Below are 25,219 nucleotides of genomic sequence, written 5' to 3' on the forward strand. Positions count from 1 at the left end.
AAGCTATGAGATACCCCCCAAAAATGCTTATAATCCTTTTGAAGATGTAGATTTAGATTCATCTGCTCACATTCCCTCGTTCTTTGGATCTCATAAAATAGTTCATTTCTTTCTGTAAAAGTGCTGAAAGGGGCGACACCCACACAGCTATTTTTCTCATTAAATATTTTTCTAGCTCATGCTGTTATATATTTAGCCATTAGTTGCATATAGCCAGTTCTCAGATGGACCTCATGTAGGCAGCAGCCACAGTTGCTAGGTAATTTGTGGATTTACGGGTTCACCTCTACATGGTGCATGGAAATTATTATCATCATTATTATTTTTGGTCTAATTTCGGCACACGTTTCCACCAAAACAAATATGTTCATAGCAGACTAACACTGTGTGGAATGTAATTGTGAGGAGATAAATGGGAAGAGATAAAGCTGAGAGGCTAATCAATGGACCAAAGAGAATCCGATATGTTAGTGGTGCTTGGAGCTGCTCTGGTCAAACACTATCTAACAAAGACAAATGATCTAACCCCCAGTTAAAGACCCATGAAGAAGGCACGTTTCTATAATCCATATTTAAATATATTTATATGGGAGAAATTAGGGTTTTATGGGTGTTATGTTTTCTGAAGGCTGGTCATTTTTGACGCTGAAAAGCAACTTATCATTGTTTTAAATCCATGAGGTTTCTAGGATGCTGCGGGTGCACTCACATCTCTGGCTCTCTCAGCATCAGCTCTAAAGCTTCAATATGTGAAGGCAGTTTAATTTCCCAGGGAAGTGGAGGAGCACACTGGGGCAGGTGTGAGGGCTGGTGGGAGGAAGGCTCAGTTTCTTCTTGCTAATATGATCTATCAAAGGTGAAGGTGGTGGTATTTGAAAAGACTTGGGCCTTTGGGGGTTGACTCTGTATTGATCAGCAGGTTTGTGAGTAATGCAATGTCTGAATGACAAAAAACACGTGTCGGCTCACTTCTTTCTCCTTGACTCTGCAGGACTTTCTCGGACAAGCCCAGTGTACTCTGGGAGAGGTAGTCGGATCGTTGGGCAGTCGCTCGGAAAAACCCCTTGGGTGAGTAGGAGCTCAGATAGCTGTTGCAGAAAAAAGTGTGCAGACATCTCAATGAGTATCTGATCAAAAGTCGCATGAACTGCAGGGTTATATCCACAGTCTGCAAATTTTAGTCAGGCCTGATGAGAGTGGCATCAGCCCAGATTCACAAAAACACCATAAAGATGTTTTTATCAGAGAGAAATGGAGAAATGACATATTTAGCTTGAAATTTTGACTCTTCAAACTAGATGAGCGAGAGCAAATCTTTGTGTCTCTTCACATTATACTTCCCTGGGCTAATTTGCTAATTTTTTAAATACATTGTTGATTATTGACAGCCACAGTGGCTAATTGATTACCCCTGTCACATTAACAAATGAACCTGCATTGTTTTTATTCGTCCTCGTGTTATCGTTATTGTATTTGTAAGCAGCTAATTTGGTCTTTATCACTCTTGTCCACAATGCTGCTCTAGTGGCCTCCTCTTATTTACATATTTTCTCTCTCATGAGAAAGCCCACTTGGCTTTCTCTCAATTGTGTCTCTTTAATCCAATTAGCTTGTTCATTTGAAGCCTCGATGAGCCTTTAGATCTGCAAAGAGCGTTGTTAAGAGGAGAAATAACAGGGAATATTGTCAAGAATCTGGCAACCTGTGTGTGCGTGTGTGTGCTTACGCCATATCTTCTTTTCACGTCAAAGCAAAACTGTCATCCTGTTGAGTAGGAATCGCCATGGTGATTGCAGAGGCAGGTTTCCCATGGAGAGGGAAGGAAGGAAAGAGTGCACGTCTTTGGAGTGGTCCACACATATAGTTCAGTTGTATTTCTCTTCATTATTTACATTTTCACGCACACAAAAATGTTTGCTTGGCTATATTTCTGGGGACCAGATGAGCCCCTTAAAATAATCTTACCTCAGAAGAAACTCTTAACCCTCAAACAATCTTATGAAGCGGTTTAAGAAACTAGCCGCAATAAAAGTTCTAATTTTTCTCAAATGTCCTTGTGGCATGAATGACGGACCTGACCAGGGGGCCCATCTCATCACCAGCGACGGTGACGAGCTGGGTCCGGGGGCCGACCGCGGGTCCAGCGGTGGACGTGACGAGCTGGGGCTCACAGGCGGCTTGGCAGGCGGCCTGGCAGGCGGGCATACAGCTACACAGGACCACACAGCATCTTGACCTCTGGCGGAACTGAGGCAGGTCAAGACAGCGTACTGGCCTCTGGCCACCAACCGGAGGGTTCTTCCTGTTAAAAGGGAGTTTTTCCTTCCCACTGTCGCCAAAGTGCTTGCTCATAGGGGGTCATATGATTGTTGGGTTTTTCTCTGTATCTATGAAGCGCCTTGAGGCGACTTTTGTTGTGATTTGGCGCTATATAAATAAAATTGAATTGAATTGAATTGAATTGGTGAGGATGCCTCTGGACTGGACGGCATGGCGACCTCCGAGTCAGGCAGAACAGTTCCTCCTGCACTCTGATCCCCGACTCATTCTGGGCAGGTCGCTTCGGGGTGCGGACCTCCAGCTTGTTATGAGCAGGTCCAGACGGCATACCGACCTCCGACTCAGCCTGGGCAGGTCCCTCCCGCGCGCTGACCTCCATGAACACGTTGGGGTCGGCCAGGAACCGAATCAAGCTGCCAGATTCATTATCAGCTGCATCCCACGCTCGGACCGGTCCTGCAGCTGTTCCACCTGGCCACCTGCTCCCTCTGCATTGCTGCGAACTCGCCCACCATTCGGGCCAGCGCCTCCACTACTGGCCCAGTTGTGGGTCCGCCATGCCATCTCCTGGGTTTCGGCACCACTGTGGCATGAATGACAGACCCGACCACATAGTTCACACGTTTAACACTTTTTATTCCGGTTGCTGTTGTGTGCTGTCCCACACACAACAACAACAACAACCCCAACCTCAGGTCCCAGCACGTTCTATACAGGGGAGGCGCGATGAGCTGATGGAGCTCCGGTGTGTCAGCCTCCCCTGCAGCTGCGCCACGAATGGATGTGTATATTGGAAAATATTCAGCTGTTAAAACCGGTTGAGGAATAGAGATGTTTCTCCTCCTTCTTTGTGTTGCTACTCGAGTACATAAAATGCAAAGTGTGTCTTGGTTCTCACAAAAGCAGTTTGTGGAAGAAAAGTTAAATTATGGGGTGTGAATTGAGTTCTTTCTTTGATATTCAGGCATGTGTAAAATGTGGAGGTTGGTTGCTTTAGGTCCTGAAGACGTTCACTCTCCGTATGTTGTGCCACGCTTCTGCAAATATATGCAGATGAGAAAAAAGCAAAACAATCAACGCTGAATGAAACAGGTTTGTTACATTCACATGTGCGACCTATATCGATCATTTATAAGAGGTCAAGAGTGATTTGGTGCAGAATGAGGAAAACTGTCAACTTTCATTAAAAATGAAGCGGCAGGACACACAGCTGTTCTCTGGCTCTGGAGGTTGTGTCTGTATTTATATATGTGCGTGGGTGTGAGTGACAGTCAGGCATACACCTGCAGCCTGACATGACAGGCGGAGGAGGTGGGGGTGGGGCTTAATAATTTTAACATATTGCATTGTTCAGTGTAACTCCAGTGGGCATTTAGGAGTGTGTGCACGTGGGTGTGTGAGAGAGACACTTAGAGTAACCAGCAACAAGAAGCAAAACGCATCATCAAGTGCAGCAATGGTGAGGCACATGGTTAACGTAGCATTCAGCTAACTTAGCACCATCCACCCGCCATATTGCAAACAGCTGAAACAGATGAACTGTGTAGGTGCAGCTTCTGCTTGTGTGCAAACAAACTGCTGCCAATGAGAAGAAAGACAGACACATTTGGAAGTTTAGTGCATGTTTACAGTATCAAGAGAGGATAATATATCTATAAAGAGAGCTCCAAACCTTTAATAATGAATACATTTAATCAGTGACCATAATAATAATGGATTGGATTTATATAGCACTTTTCAAGGCACCCAAAGCGCTTTACAATGCCACTATTCATTCACTCTCGCATTCACACACTGGTGGAGGCAAGCTACGGTTGTAGCCACAGCTGCCCTGGGGTACACTGACAGAAGCGAGGCTGCCATATCGCGCCATCGGCCCCTCTGGCCAACACCAGTAGGCGGTAGGTAAAGTGTCTTGCCCAAGGACACAACGACCAGGACAGAGAGCCCGGGGATCGAACCGGCGACCTTCCGGTTACAGATGAAGTAGATTACATGCCTTTTTTTTCCTCCTTAGAGTTTCCCTAACTCAACATATATGTGCTAGAGTTATCATAAAATATAATTACTGTAATAATAATGATTGTAGCCTTACACTAGAACCATCAGGAGGGGTCACTTTAACAGCAGTAATGGCAAAAGTGTAATTTCTTGAATAAGTCACATTCATTTTCATCTATTTCTTCACATTTTAAGAGCAGACAAAACAAGTATTTAATATTAATATTTAGGGGTTTTATTATTTAGATCTTAAAGTTTAAATGCACATTTGAGTAAACTAATAAAGCGTACAGAAAAAAACTGATAACAACTATTTCGTTGCCTAAGATTTCATAACAATATGAAAAGCAAAAATGAATTTGGGGTAACGTGTGATATTAGACGGTATAAAACGCGCTCACTGTGAAACAGATTGAACAGCTGATTGCCTACATTTTAAAGCTGACCTCACTGCTGGCTACAAAAACATAAGAAAGACATTTTAAATAATTAATGTAAAAGTAGAACAAAGTTTATCACCTCTGCCTCTCACCCACGTCCACTTTGCTCCTAACCTACCCTAACTAATGAGCCTCCCGCTACCCTCCTAACAAACCTCATTTCCTGCTTCTTAGACCTCATGTGCCCTTCTCCTTACAATATGATACACTTTGACATGAGTGCTCTGACTTAAATTTCATTACCAGGTCACATGTAAACAAACTGATGCATACTGGGGTAAATTGTCCAAAGATATTATGCAGCACTGTCTCTCCTTGCTCCAAATTCATGCCGTAAACACTTCAAGAGATGCCCATTATTAGAAAAGTGTTACCTCTAATTTCAATAGAACAAAAGCAATTTAATGGAAAAGCTTGACATTTACAAAAAGATTGTAATTTGCTTTCTTGCCAGGGGCCTCTGGAGAATATTTACACAACTCTCGTATTTGCATTACAGCAAATCTGAAGCTACAGCCACTAGACAGTACATGCTGTCGTACCAGTGAAATGTGATAGAAGTATTTTTATGGAAGCAGTTTATGCTTTTTTGAAGAACGTTTTAATCTATGAGTGTTAAATGCTGCTAGTATTTCTTTCTTTCTTTATGTATTTTACTTTAGCACTTGCAGAATTTATCCGGTGTAGCAGAACTTTTTGGCACACAGTGCTCGATAGACAGCAAAGATTGTTGTGGCATCCAGAAGGAATGCGGGTCTCCCATCACCGTGTGTGACTCTGCAGTTAACACTTTGTCCTTCTGCTTCCTGGGAACCATCATCATCCAGGACCTTGAGTCGTCAGTAGTCTCGGCAAAAGCCCAGCAGAGACTGAAGAAGTTCAACCTGCCAAAGTCCATAATGCTGCACTTTTACACCCACATAATTGAGTCTATGCTCACATCCTGTGCCACCATGTGGTACCCTGCTTTAACTGCGACGCAAAGGGCAGACTGCAGACCATCATCCTCTCTGCTGAGAGGGTTATCAGCTGCTGCCTGTTCTCTCTACAGGACCTGCACACCTCCAAGACACTGAGCAGGAAACATTATGGCTGATCTCTCCCACCTCGGACATCGTGTTTGTGAAATATATCCTGCCGCCCATCTTAGCCAAAACCTCTCACCACAAAAACACTTTGTTCCCAGCTGCAGCTCTGGCCTTATTAATGATGCCCGAGGCCTCTGCTGGCACAGACTCTATCCGACCTATGGCCAGTCTGTGAACACTCATCTTAGATTGTTACATTAATACAATGTCTGTATTCTTAATTGTTGCACTTACACATTAATGCTCTATTCGTGCCGAGGACATTTCCAGTCGTCTCTTATTTTCGCACTACATCTCTTTTGTATTTTCTAATCTGTTTTTTATTGTTATTGCATTTTGACTTTTTGTTTTTAATTCAATTTAGTTTCACAGTTTCCACAGTGGATTTTCTTATTTCACTTTAGTTTTTATTGTTTGAACATGTTTTTTGTTTATTATTTTTCTTATCACTTTCACTGTTTCATTTTGTGTCTTTTTCATTGTTATTGTATGAAGGACATATGATACAAAAACCCAGTAGGTGTCACGTGACATTATGTGGTAGGCAGGTTTAGGACCCCGAGGATGGGGGGCAGGTGATTAATGAGTACGACACAAAATGAGCATTTATTGCTTGTTGGTCTTAAATAACAAATTCCTTTTTTATTTGTTTTTTGTTCGTTTGCTTTTTTTTGGGTGGGGGGGAGGGGGGGTCTCAAAGTAATTCCAGAGTAATCCAATAGGAAACAGAATTAGGGAGGAAACACATCCCAGGAAACACTGAGGCACACACAGCACCATAGAATGAGGCACGACGCAACAACGAACAGAAGAAAACTGAGGACTTAAACAAGACAGGGACCACTGACGGGAACAATAAACATAGCTGGAATGGGAAACGATGGGAAATGACTAAACTAGTGACAGATCCACATATATGATCTTAACAAGGAAACAGAAATGGGACAGATATAGATGCAGAGGATGACGACTGAATATCACATAACTGAGAAGAACCAGAAAACAAAAAGATTACTAAGGTACAACATGTAACAAAACCTGGAATCACAAGCAGACCATTACTTAGAGAATACAGGGGAAACATGATCATTATAACAAGGAATGAAACAAAACCCAATAAACCAGAATCGAACCCAGAGCAGAGAAACTAAAACCAGAATCACTAGATGACCACAAAACTGACACAAAGGGACTAGAGACCAGTGTTGGTCAAGTTACTTGAAAATAGTAATTATTAGGGGTGCAACGATACTCGTATTGGTATTGAACCGTTCGATACAGTGCTTTCGGTTCGGTAAGCATATGTATCAACAATACAAAATTTTTAATTTATTTTATCAACTTTCCTTCTGATGATGCTGTCTGTGTTGAGCGCTCAGTGGATCTGCGCTCGACAGTGCAGCCTAGGCGGAGTAGTCGAACACAGATTCACTGAGCGCAGGGGCAAGCTAGCGAGACAGAAGTTAAGCTCCTTGCAACATGGCAAATTGAACCTCCCCCACCCTCATTCAGATCTGGCGTTTGGAACTATTTTGGTTTTCATGTGAAGTATGACCCTGAAGGTAAGCGTGTCATGGACAAAAGTAAAACAGTATGTTGGATGTGCCACGCAATGCTCAATTACATTGGTGGGAACTAGTGCGTTAGCGCAGTTAGCTCGTTAACGTGTTGACGCAGTCCAGCCCCACGCACGGGGCGATCCGCGGTAGCTCGTTAACGGAGATTTGCCGTGTTGTGGCGTTAACGTCGTTTCAACGAGATTAACGCTGACAGCACTAGTGGGAACACAACGAATATGACTGCACATTTACTCCGACATCATCCTAGTGCAAAGACAAGTGGAAGCAGACAAAAACAACAAGCAGGCATGCTACAAACTTTACCCGAGTCATTTAGACAGCCGTTAGCACATGAGTCTCCTTATGGGGACCTGATATGTTTAATATGCTGCTGAGAATATAGCCCAGAAGAAGCGTATAGTATAGCTTTTATTTTGGAAAGAGCCATTTCTCTGTAATAAACTCTCTTTTCCAAAGATCAGTGATTTCTCCAACAGATTTATTTTTTTATTACTTTGTTGTTTCAGCAACATTAAATTTAAAAACTGTACTTTTGAGTTAAAATATATATTTATAATTTTAATAAATGACAAATTAAAAAGGCATGAACATTTTTTTTTGTATCGAAAAAATATCGAACTGTGACACCAAAGTATCGAACCGAACCGAACGTGAATTTTGTGTATCGTTGCACCCCTAGTAATTAGTTACCAGTTACATAGTAAAGCAATAGACCTGTCAGCCCAATTCTATTTGTTGCCAGTATGCATCATATAAAATGAACTAAATGAGAAACAAAACTTTAGAATATCAGTTTATAGAAAAACCAGGAAATACATAAAGTAACGAAAAAACTCAAAACACTGGGACTTTATAAACCCAGGGAACCTAACAATATGTGCATTTCTCTAAATGTCAAACTCTTTCGTAATGTGGCAAAGATATTATAGATTATGTCAGGCTTATTTGGACTTAGAAGTTTGATTCGATTTACTTAAAATTTAATTTTCTTTATATTAAACAGGAGTTACACGTTGAAGCCGGTAAATCCCTCAATAGCTTTTTCTGACCTTTAACTCCATAAATTAATGAGTCTGTTAGTCTTATTGTTGGATATAATTAGCATGAGACCACCCCTGATTTCATAAATATCATGACTTTATTACTAACACACTTTTCATTTGAAGCACTGATCCTGTTGCTTCCTGAATATTTTTGAATAATCAACGAGGCAGTTTTCTCACTTTGTACTTTTTTTTTTTTTTCCCCTTTGCTCTTTTCTTTCCAGAACTCTCTATTTCTGTCTTGCTCACACACTTGCTCATGCTCTTTTTGACACTTTTGTTCCCTCAAACAAGATCTCGGTGTTCATTGTAAGTGGGAAGAGGGTCACAGAGAAGCCCCGAGGAACTATGGAAGAGCCAAGTAGTCTACAATTTTAAATACAAGTGAATCAAGACATGCACACACACACACACTCAGAGGTTGATAGCTGTGAATACAAGCCTGATTGTAAGCATTTGTAAGAAAGGACAAAAGAAAGTGTATCTGCCTTTGGTGTCACATGGATTTGATGTCAGTGTGCCTTTTGTTAAGCAGAATTATAGTTATGAGCTTTCTTTTCAATGAAAGTGCGTGCGCGACTGTGTTTCTTTGCGTGTCGGGGCATGACCAAGAATAGGCAGATCCTGATGTTTTTATAATGACAACTGATGTCTCATTCAGATAGTCCACCTTCGTCGGGGATATAATGAAAATGACGTGCGCGTGCATGCGTGTGCGTTACACCGTACAGCCCAGAAGTGGCCCAGTCTTAATTAGCTGTCTCTTGCAGACACTGATTGCATATCCGTGTGTCTTGATTAGAGGATTCACAGCGTTTCCTCACACACAGACGCACTCACACGCATGCAGGAAGACGCAGAAGAAGAGATGCTCCTGACGTGCTTTTCAGCTTAGGTGTTTTTGATAAACTAAAAAAGAGGAACGTGGTTTGGAGCACGATGATGAGCTCAGAGATGTGCATTCATTTAAACACAGACTGTTTTGTGTTGCTTTACTTGATTTCAGGAAACACAAGCATCAGGATACGCTGTTGTTTCACCCATATTGTGCTAATTTGTCATTTTCATAAATATCGTCCTGGAGGAGTTTGAGCTTCCAACTCTATATCACATCTGTCACACACGTGTGTCTGTGCATGTATGCGTTTGTATATAAGGCACAACTGTGGGATACATTATTCATCTATTGTAACTATGCAATCCTTTCGATTGCCACCTGTGCATTATTTTATTTCTGTCAGAATAATGATTGCAGCTTTCTGAAAAATAGCGGAGCGAGAGGAGGCATTTAGGAAAATAACGAGCATGGGAATCCAATTCGATGTCCCGCCGGAGGGGACCTAGCTCGGAAGAGTTGTCATAGCGACACCGATCCTGGGCACTTATCATAGAGGGTGTCTATGTGAGTGTCTCATGCGTATTGTTGCCGTGAGACGACACAATGGAGAGTAAGAGGATACCAACAAGTAAAATGGACTGTATGGACAGTGATCGAGAGTTTTACAACTTTGTGTTGTGTTTTCCTTTTTCTGTTACACCATCGTTCCACCTCGTGTGTGCTCAGTTACGCTGAATCCCAAAACCAATAACATGAAACTGGTAGGCGATTAAGTGTTTGTATGTTGTTCCTCATCTGGAAAAATTATGAATACACACAAACTTTCACCGCTATGTAAGAATCACCTTGTGTTTGTTCAACCGCTGTTAAGGCATCTTTACATTCAGAAGCTACAGGTGTGGGGAAAAAATTCAACCACCTGTTTAGTGATTAGCCTGGCGATCATATCCGGTCGTTAAGTCTGACGTCACTAGCCTAGCCTATCAAACGGTCACTATGGCATTACTGAGAGTTGAAAAACTGTCTAAAGTCTTTCATCTTTAATAAAATGATCAGCGTTCTGCTCTACCAGGTGTAACAATTGAGTTTAACATCCAGGCATCCATGAAAACGGAATTTATGACATTTAACGGAGTTAGAAGTTAGCAGGAAGTTAGCTCGCTAGCTTCTATCTAAATACAATATAGCATGTCCTGACTGCGGGGTTTTGGAGACAAATTAAAATGTACAGCTCTGTTATCACTTCCAACATAAATGAAGACAGAAAACTAAACAGCAGTGACGTTTGTAGGGTTACTGAAGTTTGGCTAGCTGGTATTTAATGATGTGCTACGTGACCGCTAGCGACACAGCTATGTTAGCATAATATAAACAAGCTAACTTTTTTTCCACTCGATAAAAGTTAACGTGAGGATTCTCGGTGGTCAGGAACAAATGTAATCGCATGGCAGGATGCTGTAAAAGGACCACACTTCAGCCAGGAGAACAACTGAGATAATCCATCCACAATACGAGGTTAGTCATTCATATACTGCTGCATGGGCTGGGCTGTAGTTACATCCTAAGGTTTTAAAAACTGAGCTTAAATAAATGATTAGCGGTAATAAAAGCCGAAGGAGGTCAACAGCGATCACTGACTGTTTTAGGAGCTTTTTGAGATTAAATAGAAGAAAATACAAAACATTAAACATGTTAACAACACAAAAGCCATATTAAACGCAGACTACTTTAGGCCCAGAAGTAGGATTCGTCGTGTCATCACTTAACAACCGGATAGAGTCAGTCATTACTTTTAGGGGGCATTCACTTTTTCACACAGGCCTTTGTAGATGTGCATGTTTCCCCCTTGATAATAAATGCCCTGATGATGTAGAAACTGCATTTGTGTTTTGCTTGTCTAATATTTGTTTGATGATCTGAAACATTTAAGTGTTATAAACACGCGGAAAAAAAGAAAATCAGGAAGCGGCCAAACACTTTTTCACACCACTAGTGGTCACCAGTGATCACTTACGTACATTAAATCAAATAATCATGTAAATAACTGCTCAGGCCGAGTGCTTTATTACATTTATATACTGTATACCTGTATTATTATTATAAACTTTTGGCAGCCCTGTAGTTGAGCAAAACGTATTTACAACAACGTATGCATAAACCTAACGTACACGTAATGTCGCGACTGGTTTTAAAATCTGCGACTACACATAATATATGTACATATATGATTTGCAAGGATTTGAGCGCTATAAAAATGAATCCCAAGCGCTATATGTATATATGTTGATAATCAGGGACACTTGTATTTTATAGTAGTTACATTACTATAATCATTGTAGTAAGATGTACTCGTGTACAGTTAATGTGTAGTGCTAGTTTAACACTTTATAGATACAGGCATGTTTTAAAGTTAAATCTGTAGCTATGCTGTGAGTATTTGTATATCAAATCCTGCTTTTCCTCTTTGCAAAGTACTAATGTGTCCTTATGAAATAGCCTAAAATAATGGGACTTTTGTACTGAAGCTGAATCGTTATTTAAAGCCAGCAAAGGATTTAACAGAGGTGCTGATGAAGGTTGATGATGATCTATTTTGTAGTTGACTGGAACCCACACAGCTCAACATTTTTAATTAGCTTAGCTCTTCTTTTATGTCCAATTTACCAACAACCCTCTGCTCTGCCTTTATTGTTTCATGCTGCCACTGTCGAACCGTAGCACAAAGAGCAGGAAGTCTATGTAAATGAAGTAATTACTTTGGATATCTGGAACTTGAGAGCTGTTAAATGTTATTCTGAAACTACTGAAAATTAGATTAAGGGGTTCAAAGTCAAGTGGAAATATGGAAATGCAGTTTTGTTGGCTGTGTTGTTCGTTAGGCGCGAGTAAGCTGTAAGTCATTGAAAACCTTCTCAGGTCTGTGAGTGGGAACACTGTGGGTCTTTCTGTGGCTTCTGATTTTCTGAAATCAGAGTGTCTCAAGTCCTCTTCGGGTATCATTGGTGCTATTTGTTCATGTGTACTTGAGCAGACATGCATAATTGCAGTCAGCCATTCAGATATCAGTCATTTACAAGAGGATGTTAACAATCCAAAGACACTACTTTGTACATGTTCCGCATCGTCGCTCATGCGGAAACAAAGCAGTAAAGCGTGTGAATCATACTTAAAATTCACGAGATCACTTCTGCTGGAGGCTTTACTGGGACTTTAAGCAGACTGTTGTTTTAAATCAGTATTGCTTTATTGATTTTTTTCCCTGTTGCTCTAATCCTTCCTGATCATCCATCTCTATGCTAATGTCATCTGTAAAGATGTTTTTCCCCAGCTTTTCCTTATTGGAATTCTTGTGTTTGGACTACATACAAGCTTATTTAGATTGTGTTTAGAATAGAATAGAATAGAATAATCCTTTAATTGTCCCACAAGGGGAAATTTGGTTGTAACAGCAGCCAAAAAGACAAATATACAAACAAACAGTACACAGGACACAGAACAGAAACATACACAATTTTTCTTACATATTTACATTAAGGACAATGGTTACTATAAACAGATAAACTGTACAGTTATTAAATTAAATAAAAATAATTACAGGTAAGAGGCAAACCAGGTTTTAGTGCGAATCTGTTAATTAACTTATTGCAGTTACAGCATTGATGTAAACATCTATGTTTGTTGGGAGCAGTTCTGATTGTACAGTCTGACAGCTGCAGGGAGGAAGGACCTGCGGAAACGCTCCTTCATGCATCGAGGATGCAGCAGTCTGTCACTGAAGGAGCTCTGCAGTTCAGCAACATCTACATGCATGGGGTGGGAGACTCTGTCCATCAGAGATGTTATTTTGGGCAGAGTCCTTCTGTCTCCCACCACCTGCACTGGGTCCAGGGTGCATCCCAGAACAGAGCTGGTTTAGTGGTTTAGTGGTTTTACTGGTTTAGTGTTTCATCATACGGCTGCTAGGCCACAATTTAGCGTTTTTAAACTCCACCTAAGAGTCACTGCCGGTGTCCAAGCAGCCAAAGAGACTGTAGTGGCAAACATTAATAAATTTGTTGCATTTGGATGAATCAGGGCTTTATTTTTATCATTCTGTCTGCCTTGTCCTTGTTGTTATAGTCCTCTCAGTCGTGTGTAGAAACACCTCTGTGTGCTGCCTGGATAAAAAGAAGAAAAACTACATATTAATTTTAAATTTCTTTTTTTTTTACGCTTTATAATCTCTGAAACAACCATATGGCGTTCCATAGGATCTGAGGTTGCAGGATCTGATAAATCCATTTCTAAAACGTTTTACTGTCGGCCCGTTATGCACGACACCAAAGTGAAATAGAGAAGGACTATTTGAATTCACACAGAGGTCCTAGACCCCAGTTCTGAGCTGACTTAATGACTGTGAGAGTCTTTCCCAGCGAGGTGAGTGTCTCATAGGAGCTCATCACATTCCTCTTTGTCAGAAATGTAGGTTCTTTCAAAATCTGTGTCAAATTATGTCATCCTGCGCTTTCTCACATGCACACAGAACGTGCTTTTACTACATCAGCGAGGGAGAACAGAAGATTTCTCTGCTGCAATCCTCACGATTAAGAATTTATCCATAATATTATTATTAGGTTTTTTGTGAAACCCTCAAACCTACTGAGAGTTTTAGCATCTTACAGACCATAATTTTCCTGCAGCAAAGCTTTCAAATGCTGATAATCTAACACTACATTTCCAGGGTTGTCAAACAGCTAACACTCAAAGTTATCGACAAGCTGCCTGACATAATAAGCAGTCCAGAGCAAGTAACCGCAAATCCACGAGGAGCTGGGTGGGTGTCCACAGAGCTAGAGGAGAGGACTTGCATTTGCCAGGATCAGAAAGAAAACTCTACATGAATGGGAGTTGTGCTCTGTTTGCTAATGCATCGGTTATGTTAGCTTGATTAGGTTGTAATATGTAGTTTATGTTGCATGTGTCGCCTTCTCTCAGCCCACATTTTGTTACATATTTAAATAAACGTAGGTGCAGTTCAACTTTTTCAGTGCCAAAATCGAGAACACTGAAAGTTTTTGGTCGTCCTCGTGTGTGTGTGTGTGTGTGTGTGTGTGTGTGTGCAGTGGGACTGTTTAAAGAGCATATTTGTTTAGGAGGAGGAGGTACAGTAAATGGTGACTTCACCTTGAAAACCGTGATGTTTATGCAGAGAAAGCGCTTACACGTAAAACACCCACACCGACATGCATCACCTATTCTCACCTTCCAGTCTTTGCTACAGCTTCTGTGCCCTTCCCAGGAGCAGAAGCTGATTCATGTGTGGACTCGCACACAAACAGCACATAAACACAAACACCTTTTTGCTAACAGTATATCTTGGAAATGAGGTAATAAAACATGCAAGTGATGTTTTTCCTCCCAGCTCTGCTTGTAAATCTAAAATTCCTGCTTTTCTGGAATACATCATAGGAATATCAGCAAATTTGAGAGGTGACAATCACGGATATTAAACAGCTTTGTCTGCTTAATCAAATGTAATCACTCGCTTCTATGATTTGCTACTTTATTGTGCTTTAGAGCCTTTATGTGTCCGAATGATCCCATGAGCTATGTTGTCAGTGGAATTTGCCCCTTGTATAGTGAACCAGTGCAAACTGGTCCTGGGTGATTGCAACTGCAAAGACTACAATGATGACACGTTACCCTGTCATCATTGTCAGTGGGCATCTGAGTAGAATAGTAAAATATCAAAATATTCAGTAGAATATCTTCCTGAGATCTCCCAGGTGAGGGTCTTCGAGCATGTCTTGCTGGGAGGCTGCAAAGCAGACCCAGGGCACGCTAAGGGTTCGACTACTTGCGTCATGACCCAGATAGATAGATAGATAGATGGATAGATGGAAATATTGGTAACAATATAAAACATAAGGCGTGTTTCATGGAAACAATACGTAGTGTGTAATCAACTGCGATGAGAGAAAAACATCTCAACACTGGCTGGGTTCATTTTCAGAAAAGAAGCTTCCCGTCTGTCTCCTGTGGTTGACAGTGAGCAAGCAAACAAACCTGACACATTTTCACACACAGAAATACGACTGACTGTGTGTCTGTGCAGGACGGGAGTGGTTTCAGACACACATGGAAGTCCCCTCCCTGCTGTGAGAAGGTCACAGTCCCGCCTGAACCCTTATGCGGGATGTCTAGAAACCAGTGCCACTGTTATCAAACAAGCTAAATGTGTTCACTGACTGCCCTTCGACTGTATAGACTGCTCTGATAGTAATGGACTGGTTCTTGTATAGCGCTTTTCTACTCTTCTGAGCACTCAAAGCCCATTCACCCATTCGCACAAGCACATTGTTCTAAGTGCTGTAACATTCACACACATTCATACTCCGATGGATGCATCGAAAAGCAATTTGGGGTTAATAGACTAGGGGAAGCCAGGAATCGAACCAATCAGTAGTTGACCTTCTCTACCGCCTGAGCTACAGCCACCCTGATGGCAGCTCGAGTAAGGAAACGTGAGCCGTCTTCCTGTATTTTTCAACTTGCCATTTGACCCTGAAGTGTAGGCGGAAGAATACATGTGGACAAAATACTGTGGTGATGACAAATACGCTGTTGGTGACGGTAATCTCATGTTTTGCTGTGTTGTATCATAAACAGAGGCATTCCAGGGAAGAAATGCGGGACCATTATTGTGAAAGCTGAGGAGCTGAACAACTGCAGGGTGAGAAAGTGACTTCTACCTCTGTTTGCTAAACGCTGCATGTGTCCGTTTTCTCTGCATGTTTCACTTTGTACAAGTGCTTAAAGCACTATGAAAAATTAAAGTTACCAATCCAACTTTTTCCTTTTTCCATATAATACTAATACTTGACTTTTGCCATCTGCCGAGATTGAATGATTTATACTGGCACAGTCTGAATCATCATAATTAATGTTGGTCCAGGTTCGACACCGTAAGTGACCAGTCACCTTGCTGTGATCTCGTGGTTTAGCAGCATGGACACACAAAAACCAATCCCCTGTAACATTAACCCCTCCCCTCCTTTTTTATTCCACATCAGCAGGTTTTTTCCATGCTGCAAAACTATGACATCACAACAATGTGAAAGGAAGCATTCCTTCAAAGGTGTGACCCTGTGCTCTTTGTTTCCTTCATAGTATGCTAGCTCTGCTGCTAGCAGAATAAGCTAACTGGATTATGACGGTTATTCGATTCAGCCTTATGAGTCACGATTGGATGGATTTCAGGTCCAAAAATTGTAATGATGCTTCCCCAGTTACAGCAGCTGTTTGAATGTCGGTCTTAATTTTGAATGAAAAATGGCGTACCTCTTTTTAGTGTTGGCAAGAAGCTGAACTGGCTCGAGCTCCCTTTGAATATCTGTTTCATGCAGTTCCCGAGCCCACAAAATAGAGAACCGAGGTTTGCAGATTCAATAAAACACAACTGTAGACAATAAGCAATACAGTTTTTGGATCAGTCTATCATCATGTAAGATCTTTTTCTTTTTTTTTACAGTTACTTTGTGCTATCATAGTCATATTGAGAGGAAACCCATATTAGAAACGATGCTGCATTCAGAAAATTCAGCCTTCCACCCTGACTTAATATATTCCTTTCACTCTCTCCTCATTAGGAATCAGTGATGATGCAGTTCTGTGGAAACAAGTTGGACAAAAAGGATTTCTTTGGCAAATCCGACCCCTTCCTGGTCTTCTACAGGAGCAACGAGGACGGCACGTGAGTTCCCGTCTCTTCATTGCTTTGCTCCCTCTCCCCTTCCGGGTCTGGTTTAATCCTTCCCTGCATCCAAAGGAAATTGCTTTCATTGATTTGCCTCAGATCAAAAGCCATCCTGCCTGTTTAAGCATTTATGTGAGTGACATATGGAGACGCTAACATGAGCAACGTGCGCACAGTGTATCTGGAAGCAATAGGATAAGGATTTTGTGTGTGTGTGTGTGCGCGCACATCCGTTTTGTTTGTGTTTTCAATCCAGAGCGCCCCATGAACACTCCTCTCCATCCTGCAGTGTGTTACAAGTCAGATAAAGCCTTCTGCTCTGAGGGTGGGAGATACCAAGTCCACTTTCTAGCTGAGGGACTAATGAAATTTGCTTTTTTTCCCTCTATGTCTGTTTGTTTGAGTATCAGGAAAGTACTGTAGCGTGCACACTCTTCCACTCAAAGTGGCAGGAAGTTAGCTGGATGTCTCTTTAATTGAATATTCTTGTTTTTATTCCTGCTTATGTTTATTTCTTAAATCCATCTTTTCCTTTCTCCTGCTGCTGTTTCTGTGCTCTGCCTTGCCCTGGTGGAGCTAGAGATGCTCGAAAGCACAATAAGAATGAATAAAATGATGTTATATTGTTTTGTTTTTGTTTTGTTTTGGGGTTTCTGAGCAACAAACTTGGAAACTCCAACAGTCATCCCTGTGCTACATTTCACTAACATGTACGAAATACATGTGACGTCCAGTTAGTGCAAAATCTTGGAGATAGAGTAAATTGGGACAGTCAGTTACAATGGGGCTGATCTATACATCTCAGTTCTGTGCTCGTCTGCATTTATTATGCCACACTTTTGCAGCAGCTGCTAGAGGGAGAGCTACCGTAGCGTGGAGGAAGCTAAGAACAGTGTGGAGGGACTCGGTGCATCCAATGCCAGCAGCTTTTCTTAGTGTTTCTGCAAACTAACTGCAAACCTCCTCCTTCTCCGTTTTTCTGCCTCTCGCTTGCTCTCAACATAACAGGTCATCCACTCGATTAATGTTATCCTCACTTCACCTGTGTCTTGTCAGCTCCACTTCACATGTGAGATGTGCGCAGGCGAGCTCAAAGTGAGCCCGAGAGCAAAAAAAGGAAAAAGTAGCATGACCGTAAATGACAGCACTATCTGGTAACCTGCAATGACTCTCCCACTGAGCTGAAATAACACCAGTGTAAATAAATTAGCAGAATAATGGAAATCCATCTTCTTGTTATCCATTTTCTTTATCTTGGTACTTCCGTCATATATGTAGTAAGGAATAGAGCTTATTGGTCTAGCAGTGATAGCAGCAATAAACCAAAGCCGGGAAATAGTATCGTAACTACTCGGACAAACAACATTAAGCTGTTTTGGCTGTTGCACTTTCCTCACTGCCTCTCTTCCTTGTTGTCTCTGCAGGTTTACCATCTGCCATAAGACAGAGGTGGTGAAGAATACACTGAACCCTGTTTGGCAGGCTTTTAAAATCCCTGTTCGTGCTCTTTGCAACGGTGATTATGACAGGTATGTCTCTTTTTTTAGACAGCAGCTATTATGGCGGGTTAAGTACAATGCAGCGACCAAGACGGCCATCTGATTCATCCAGGGGAGTTCTTTTCAGTGTGAAAGGCACTCAAAAATGCCATTTTCAGTAATACATGCACCTCTGATGATTTCAGTGTCTGATGGCCTCTTCAGACTGCGTAGCGCTAAAGCATTACATGGGTATCTGTGCCTTACTTTCTCTCCCATCTGCTTATTTTAGAACAATATTATCTATAGGGGTTAATTAGCGTCAATTATTGTGTCACTTTTTTATTAGGGTTCATTTTAAATCACAGAAGCTGCCCATCATAGAGCGTTTTCATTATGATTAATTTGTGAGGTCTCTTGTTTTAAGCCATGTTTTGGAAATAATCCTGAAATTGATGTAAATAAATGTGACAGTGAACATATATTTACTGTATTTTGTAAGGAAATTAGCATTTGTTAAATTGAGTACAGTGCGAATGAATAATGCATGATACTGTTTGCAGCTGCCAAGCTTAAATATTACATTTGTCAGTTTCAGCAGGAGGGAAAAGTTGATGAGTGTAGATGCATGATTTAGTTTTCCTCTGGAAAAGTGTTCGGCTGTCATGTTTTATAGTAAGATTACTTCATCAAAGTCGGTACATGTTTATACATTTGAAAGCAGCGTAGCGGTTTGACTTCTAAATGAAGCCTGTGACTGATGTGTCATCCAAACGATGCTTTTAGAAATATGCTTCATAGTCGCTTTGAAAGAAAGAACATATTATTTTCTGGTGGTCGGGTTTATATTTAGTTTAGTGGGGTCAACGCACAAGAAACAGACTGCTAGAAATGGTTTTGTCATACCAGGATTAAGTGAAGCAAAGATCCAGAGAGCAGCATTTCTTCATTGTCTGCACTCACACACACTATATGTCCCAAAATATCTGATCTTATTGTTTTTTCCATTGATTTAGAAACTGATGTTTGTTTTCTCTTTAGATTTCTTTGCAAAAAACAGGCGATGAAACAGTTTAACTCGTTAAGCGCCTCAGTACCGGGGGCAAAAGGACGAGATTGCATTTAGTCGGTTAAACACAAGGTCAGAAATATAAGTCTCGACATGTGTAGCATCCACAGAAACATCTGAATCTCAGCTAGAATCTCATATAAACCGTTTCTACAACCACCAGAAAAAGCAAAGACACCAAACAGTTGCGTGATTTTCTGGAGTTAAATGTGAACCAAAGCATATTTTCAAAGGTGTTATATGCTAGAAAATACTTTTAAAAATTAGGCGATGGAAATTAAAATTGTTCTATGTTTGAGTCACAGTACCTTTGACATAGTAACATCTGCAGTAATATTTACACCTCTGATGAAATCCCACAGGTATTAGCTTTATTTTGATACCAAGATTGTATACACGGAGTTCGTAATTGCAGAGAAATACTCCATTTATTTTGGGCAGCAGGAAGCTCAGAAAACCCCAGGGACCTAACAGGTTAAACATGAGCTTATTTGAACAAATGGCAAGAATACTTATTCGACCGGAGGCAAAAATTTATCTACATATTTTGGTTGGATGTTTGTTAAAATTTCAGGCAAGCAATGACATTGCTCATGTTGATGTAATCTGTTTGAATCAAAGCAACTCTGCAGGGAAGGGACAGCTTTAAGCATCTAATGTAATGTCTTGTTCCTGTCACACAGGCCTAGAGAACTGCTTTCAGGTATCTGGCAACCAGTGGTCACTAGAGGAAAATGTGTATTTCCTGATCAGTCGGTGAATAATTGCTGGCAGCCGCTAAAGCCACAGGATGCAGGCTTAGAGAAATGTCAGCGATCTGCTGATAAACACTGATTTTAGGGAAAAGTGTGCATTGCTGGAGGTTGCTGTCAGCGGCTAGTGTGAAATTGGTCACAAAGTGGTTTACAGTGATGCACCGAAAACTTTCAGGGGATTACTTTGATTGCATTTGGAGTCACCAGGTGAATCCTCAGTGCAATGAAAGCTTTAAAACTGTAATAGTAAGGCAAAGCTTCTGCTTTGAAGGTAAAATGTCTCATTTTCTGCTTTGCTTCAGATTTTGTAACTATCACTTTGCTGACGGTGTCTTCTATATAAAGCTTGGGTGACTGTGGCAATTTGTAAGCAACTAAAGCAACAACAGAGCAATCGCCCTGTTGGTGACAGCCAGCAACTACTCACCCACCAGCTGGAGATACATTTTTCTCTAGAGGACTAGTGGGTCTCAAGGCCTCTGAATCTTTAAACAAGCTCTTCTTAAAATGCTACCCAGCATTTAATTCAGCTTTCTTTTAAGAAATTGTGAACTTTGCCAAAGATGAGCATGTTAGGGAAATCTTTCTCCCCAAACTCAGCCAAGAGGAGAAAAACTGAAACTGAGCATTTACAGCACCCTGAACTACTAATATCCATCCATCCATTTGCTTCCGCTTATCCTTTTCAGGGTCACAGGGGCGCTGGAGCCTGTCCCAACTGTCATAGGGCGAGAGGCGGGGTACTCCCTGGATAGGCCGCCAGTCTATTGCAGGGAGAGACAGACAACCATTCGCACTCACATTCACTCCCAAATGCACAATTATGGGCAATTTAGATTGATCAGTTAACCTACCCCCACTAACTGCATGTCTTTGGACTGTGGGAGGAAGCCAGAGTACCCGGGGAGAACATGTCACCGTGCTGCCCACTAATATCTACACCATATTAGTAGTAAATATATGACAGAATATAAGGAGGAACATTATAGGTCCCCTTTAAAAGTTTTGCAATTTAGGCATAAAGACAAAGCTGACACATTTTTGCATAATATCCTCGAATATCTTAAAGAAACATCGCTATGTGTAATTATTTGTTGTGCAACATCTGTTTTACTTTAAATCTCAGCAGAAGTCCAAGTCCAAGTGAGAAAGCAGATTAAAGCAGATAAAAGTGTGTGCCTCTCTTATGACAGCCATGTGAGTCCCGTCTCCTGTGTCGACAGCAGCTGTGTGGGAAAAGGGCACACAACAGGGTTTAACATAGCTAAACTAACAGACAGCAGCATCGATCTGAAGTTTGGTCCAGTAAGCTTACTGGATGAGGTGAGACCCAGCGAGCCTTATCAATAGAAGAGTCAGGAAGCTCAGTGGACTCGCACACAGAAACACAGACGCGCAGGAGTTGAGTGTGTGTTTCTACAGTCTGGGAAAAGAGATAACGGGGAGCTCAGGCTGGCAAACAATAGGGAACTGTGTCTGTCTGTGCGTAGATGCTGTGGTCGGCCTGCAATCACTTGCTCGCTCTCACTCAAGCACACACACAAACATGTACATTGAGGCTGTGAAACTGCTGTCAGTTTCTCATCACATCATCAAAGCTCACCGTGACAGGATGCTTCCTGCTGAGCTGTGGCACAACACCGACTTAATAAGACACCCGCCTATATAAACACATGAAAATACATTTATGCCAGACAGATCAGCACGCACTTGTACCTCTCCAGGAGGCAACGTTACGCCAGCCAGGAAACACACTCATCAGAGTGCTCATCATTATCAGACAGCCCATTCCCACTCCTTATCTTTACAGCTTTCTTTCCTTTAATGTCCATCTGTCTCACTAAGCAGCTCTAACGGTGTGTTCACACCGAACGCGATGGACGCGAATAGAGCGTCAGGTTTACATGTAAAGTCAATGGAAAAGCGCGATGACGCGCGATTGTGGGTCCCGCGAAAATTCGGAAGCAGATTTGCGTCGCGAAAACGCGAAAACGCGTGAAACGCGCGTCAGTGTAGCGCGTCTGGCGCGTTTGACTCGCGAATAAAACCACGCGCGTGAGTTTTTGTGTTGCATTTTGTGCATACGCGCGTTTCGCGTCTACCGCTCGAGTTGGAAAAAGCTGAACTCCAGCGTCAAATCGCGCCGCGACAACCAATCAGGAGCCTGGTGACGTGGCTCTGACCTAGGTCAAAGGGGCAGATCCAGCCAAAGCCCTTCATTCTTCATTCAGTATGGAGGAAAAGCTAATCAGAGCCGTGGCTAATCACCCGGAGTTATATGATGCTAGCTACTACTTCTACCGAGACAGGAATAAAAAGGACCTAGCTTGGAGACACATAAGTGAGGAGATCGGGCAACCTGGTAAGTTCATTCCTTCTTCTTTTTAATTTTCAGACTGACCCGATGTACCCGCGCAAAAGCTAGCAAGCCCGCCTACTGTCCCGCTATTTTCCCACTGATGTACAAATACCTTTCCGCTAACAAGATAATGCGTTTATTCAGAGGACATCTGCAGGAGAAAGTGGAAGAGCCTCAGGGACACTTATAATAAGGAGAAGAAGACAGAGAAGGAGAAGGGGAGTGGGTCTGCAGCAGGATCGGGGAGAAAATGGAAGTTCTTCGCGGTCATGGGGTTTCTGGACCCCTTCCTCACCCCGCGGGAGACTAGCGGTAATATGGTGCGGACCGTGGAGAACTTCTCCCCCGAGGACCAGGGACAGCCCGAAGAGGCAGCAGGGGAGTGTCAGTCAGAAGGTATGTTTACAATGAGTTAATGTAGGCAGTTAATTTATGCGTGTTGTCATACAGGAACATATTTTGTTTATTAATAAACAGTATACAGTAGTCCCGCTGTTCATCCGTCACTGCCTCGCCTTTTCGCTGATTTTATTTATTGCACCGTACAGCTTTCAACGATGCGCATTGCATTCTGCAGCCCAAATGACAAATCTCCTCCGTGTCGTGTCTCCTGCGCTTGCCAAACTTATCATGTTTGGTTTTGATAACCATCATGTCCAATAGAAAAAAACAGCACAAAAACACTCATAACTATGACCCTTATTCGGAAATACACACCTGCACCGGGAGCAAAAAAGGCGCACAAAAGTGGCGCCGCAGACGGAGAAAAAGCGCGGCATAATACTTTTACGTTTTAAAATCGACAAAGGTTTTCACTTTGAGAATCAACTTGTGAGAACTGTGACTACTGTTCATGTGCTGCAATAAATGAGAGACCACTGTATATAATAATAAGTATATAAGTATATAATAATATAATATTCTCTATGACTGTTGTTTTCAACCTGTTAACATTTAATATTGTCTTGATAGAGTCAAGTAATCATGCAGCAGAGTCCTCAACTGTCTCTTCTCCTGGCTCTCCAGTCCCTGGTCCCTCAGCTCCTGCTGCTGCACCCACAGGTATGAACATCAAGCACTGACAGCTTTTTACTCGCTTGAATTCCCTTGTGATCACCTTTACTAAATATCTACAACCAATCTGTTTATATCCTGTTTTTTTCAATTTTGAAAATGAAAATCTAGTAGCAGCCTTCTCATTACTTTGTGTTGTTTTGTGCTGTGTTTTACAGGCCCACAGAGGAGGACAGCTCGAAGGCGGGCGAGGGACGGGTCCCAGGACGGTCCATCGGCGGTGGAGCTGGCCATCCTGGAGTCCCTAAAGAGGCCACGCCCGTCTCCAACAGAACATTTCCTCCTCGGCCTTGTTCCTGTTCTGGAGAGCATGCCGCCTCAGACACGAGAATTCGTGAAATTTCAAATTTATAAATTAGTTTTTGAAAACAGCACAGCTGTGTTAAATTTGGAAACATTGGACCCTAATGATCAGTAGTTTTCTGATGAGGCAGCAGCTCTCCAGGGCAGAAACAATGTTCTTATTTTTCTCCTCCTTCTCCCTGAGGCTCTTCCACTCCAAGCTGGGTCCTTTTTATTCCTGTCTCTCTGTAAATAGTTAAATTTCATATATTTATGATAAATGTTTTTGTTAATGAATTTATATATTTTTTCAAATAAACATTTATAATGACTAATGTCTCTGTTCTACTACACAGCAAATATTGGCACCCGACTTGACACAAGTAGAATTTATTTCATATTATACTAATGACAAAACATACTAATACAGTGGGATGCAAAAGTTTGGGCAACATTGTGAAAAGTAATTATTTTCCTGTACAAATTATTGGTTGTCACAATAAAAATTGTCAGTTAAATATATCATATAGGAGACACACACAGTGATATTTGAGAAGTGAAATGCAGTTTACAGAAAGTGTGCAATAACTGTTTAAATCAAGCAGGTGCATAAATTTGCGACACAAAAAAAGAGAAATGAAATAAATATTTAGTGTATATCAATGTGTGTGTCTCCTATATGATATATGTAACTGACATTTTTCATTGTAACTGCGATTCATACAGGAAAATAATGACTTTTAATAAGGTTGCCCAAACTTTTGCACCACACTGTATATAGGAACATAGTGAAGACAAGTTACTTAAGAGAGTAAAAAGAGGTTAGTTTATTTTGGAGTAGAGCTCCATTTATTAAGAAAAAATTAAAAGGACAGGAACACTCTTTAGAGGTTTGTGGGTGGCTCTTAAAAGAGCCGTTGTGGGGAAGTCACTCGGACTTCAAACAGGCTACTCCTTTGGTTGCCAAGACACAGCTCCCTCCGCCGAGAAGTGAGCCATGAACTTCTCCCTCACCAGGACAGCCTCTCTGGAGGAGTTGTTTGCTGGCAAGGAACCTGGACAAAATTGTTTAAAATGAGTATTATGTGTACTGCAGTTACAAAATACATTATTGAAATTCCAAAATTACAAATTGCAAAACATAAATCTTACATAAAACCTTTTGTAATTATAAGGATAATTACATGATATATATTA

General features: G+C 41.5%; 2 protein-coding genes across 2 annotated transcripts in view; both read left to right on the top strand.

Moving 5' to 3' along the window:
* LOC102791628 (copine-8) overlaps nt 1-25,219 on the top strand; it is a 134,838-nt gene that overhangs the window by 56,630 nt on the left and 52,989 nt on the right. The window contains exons 6-9 of the mRNA XM_087830909.1: nt 992-1,068; nt 15,919-15,982; nt 16,899-17,002; nt 18,430-18,534. Coding sequence (XP_087687035.1) covers nt 992-1,068; nt 15,919-15,982; nt 16,899-17,002; nt 18,430-18,534 — 350 coding nt within the window. The remainder of the gene's footprint in view (nt 1-991; nt 1,069-15,918; nt 15,983-16,898; nt 17,003-18,429; nt 18,535-25,219) is intronic.
* Nucleotides 22,282-24,357, top strand: LOC148097859 (uncharacterized). The gene is made up of 4 exons (XM_087830910.1): nt 22,282-22,669; nt 22,811-23,062; nt 23,639-23,728; nt 23,899-24,357. The coding sequence occupies exons 1-4, from the start codon at nt 22,540-22,542 to the stop codon at nt 24,156-24,158; spliced, it is 732 nt and encodes a 243-aa protein (XP_087687036.1). The 5' UTR covers nt 22,282-22,539; the 3' UTR covers nt 24,159-24,357.

This window comes from Neolamprologus brichardi, chromosome 17 (assembly GCF_056152115.1).
Source record: "Neolamprologus brichardi isolate AB-2024 chromosome 17, ASM5615211v1, whole genome shotgun sequence".
Lineage (NCBI taxonomy): Eukaryota > Metazoa > Chordata > Actinopteri > Cichliformes > Cichlidae > Neolamprologus > Neolamprologus brichardi.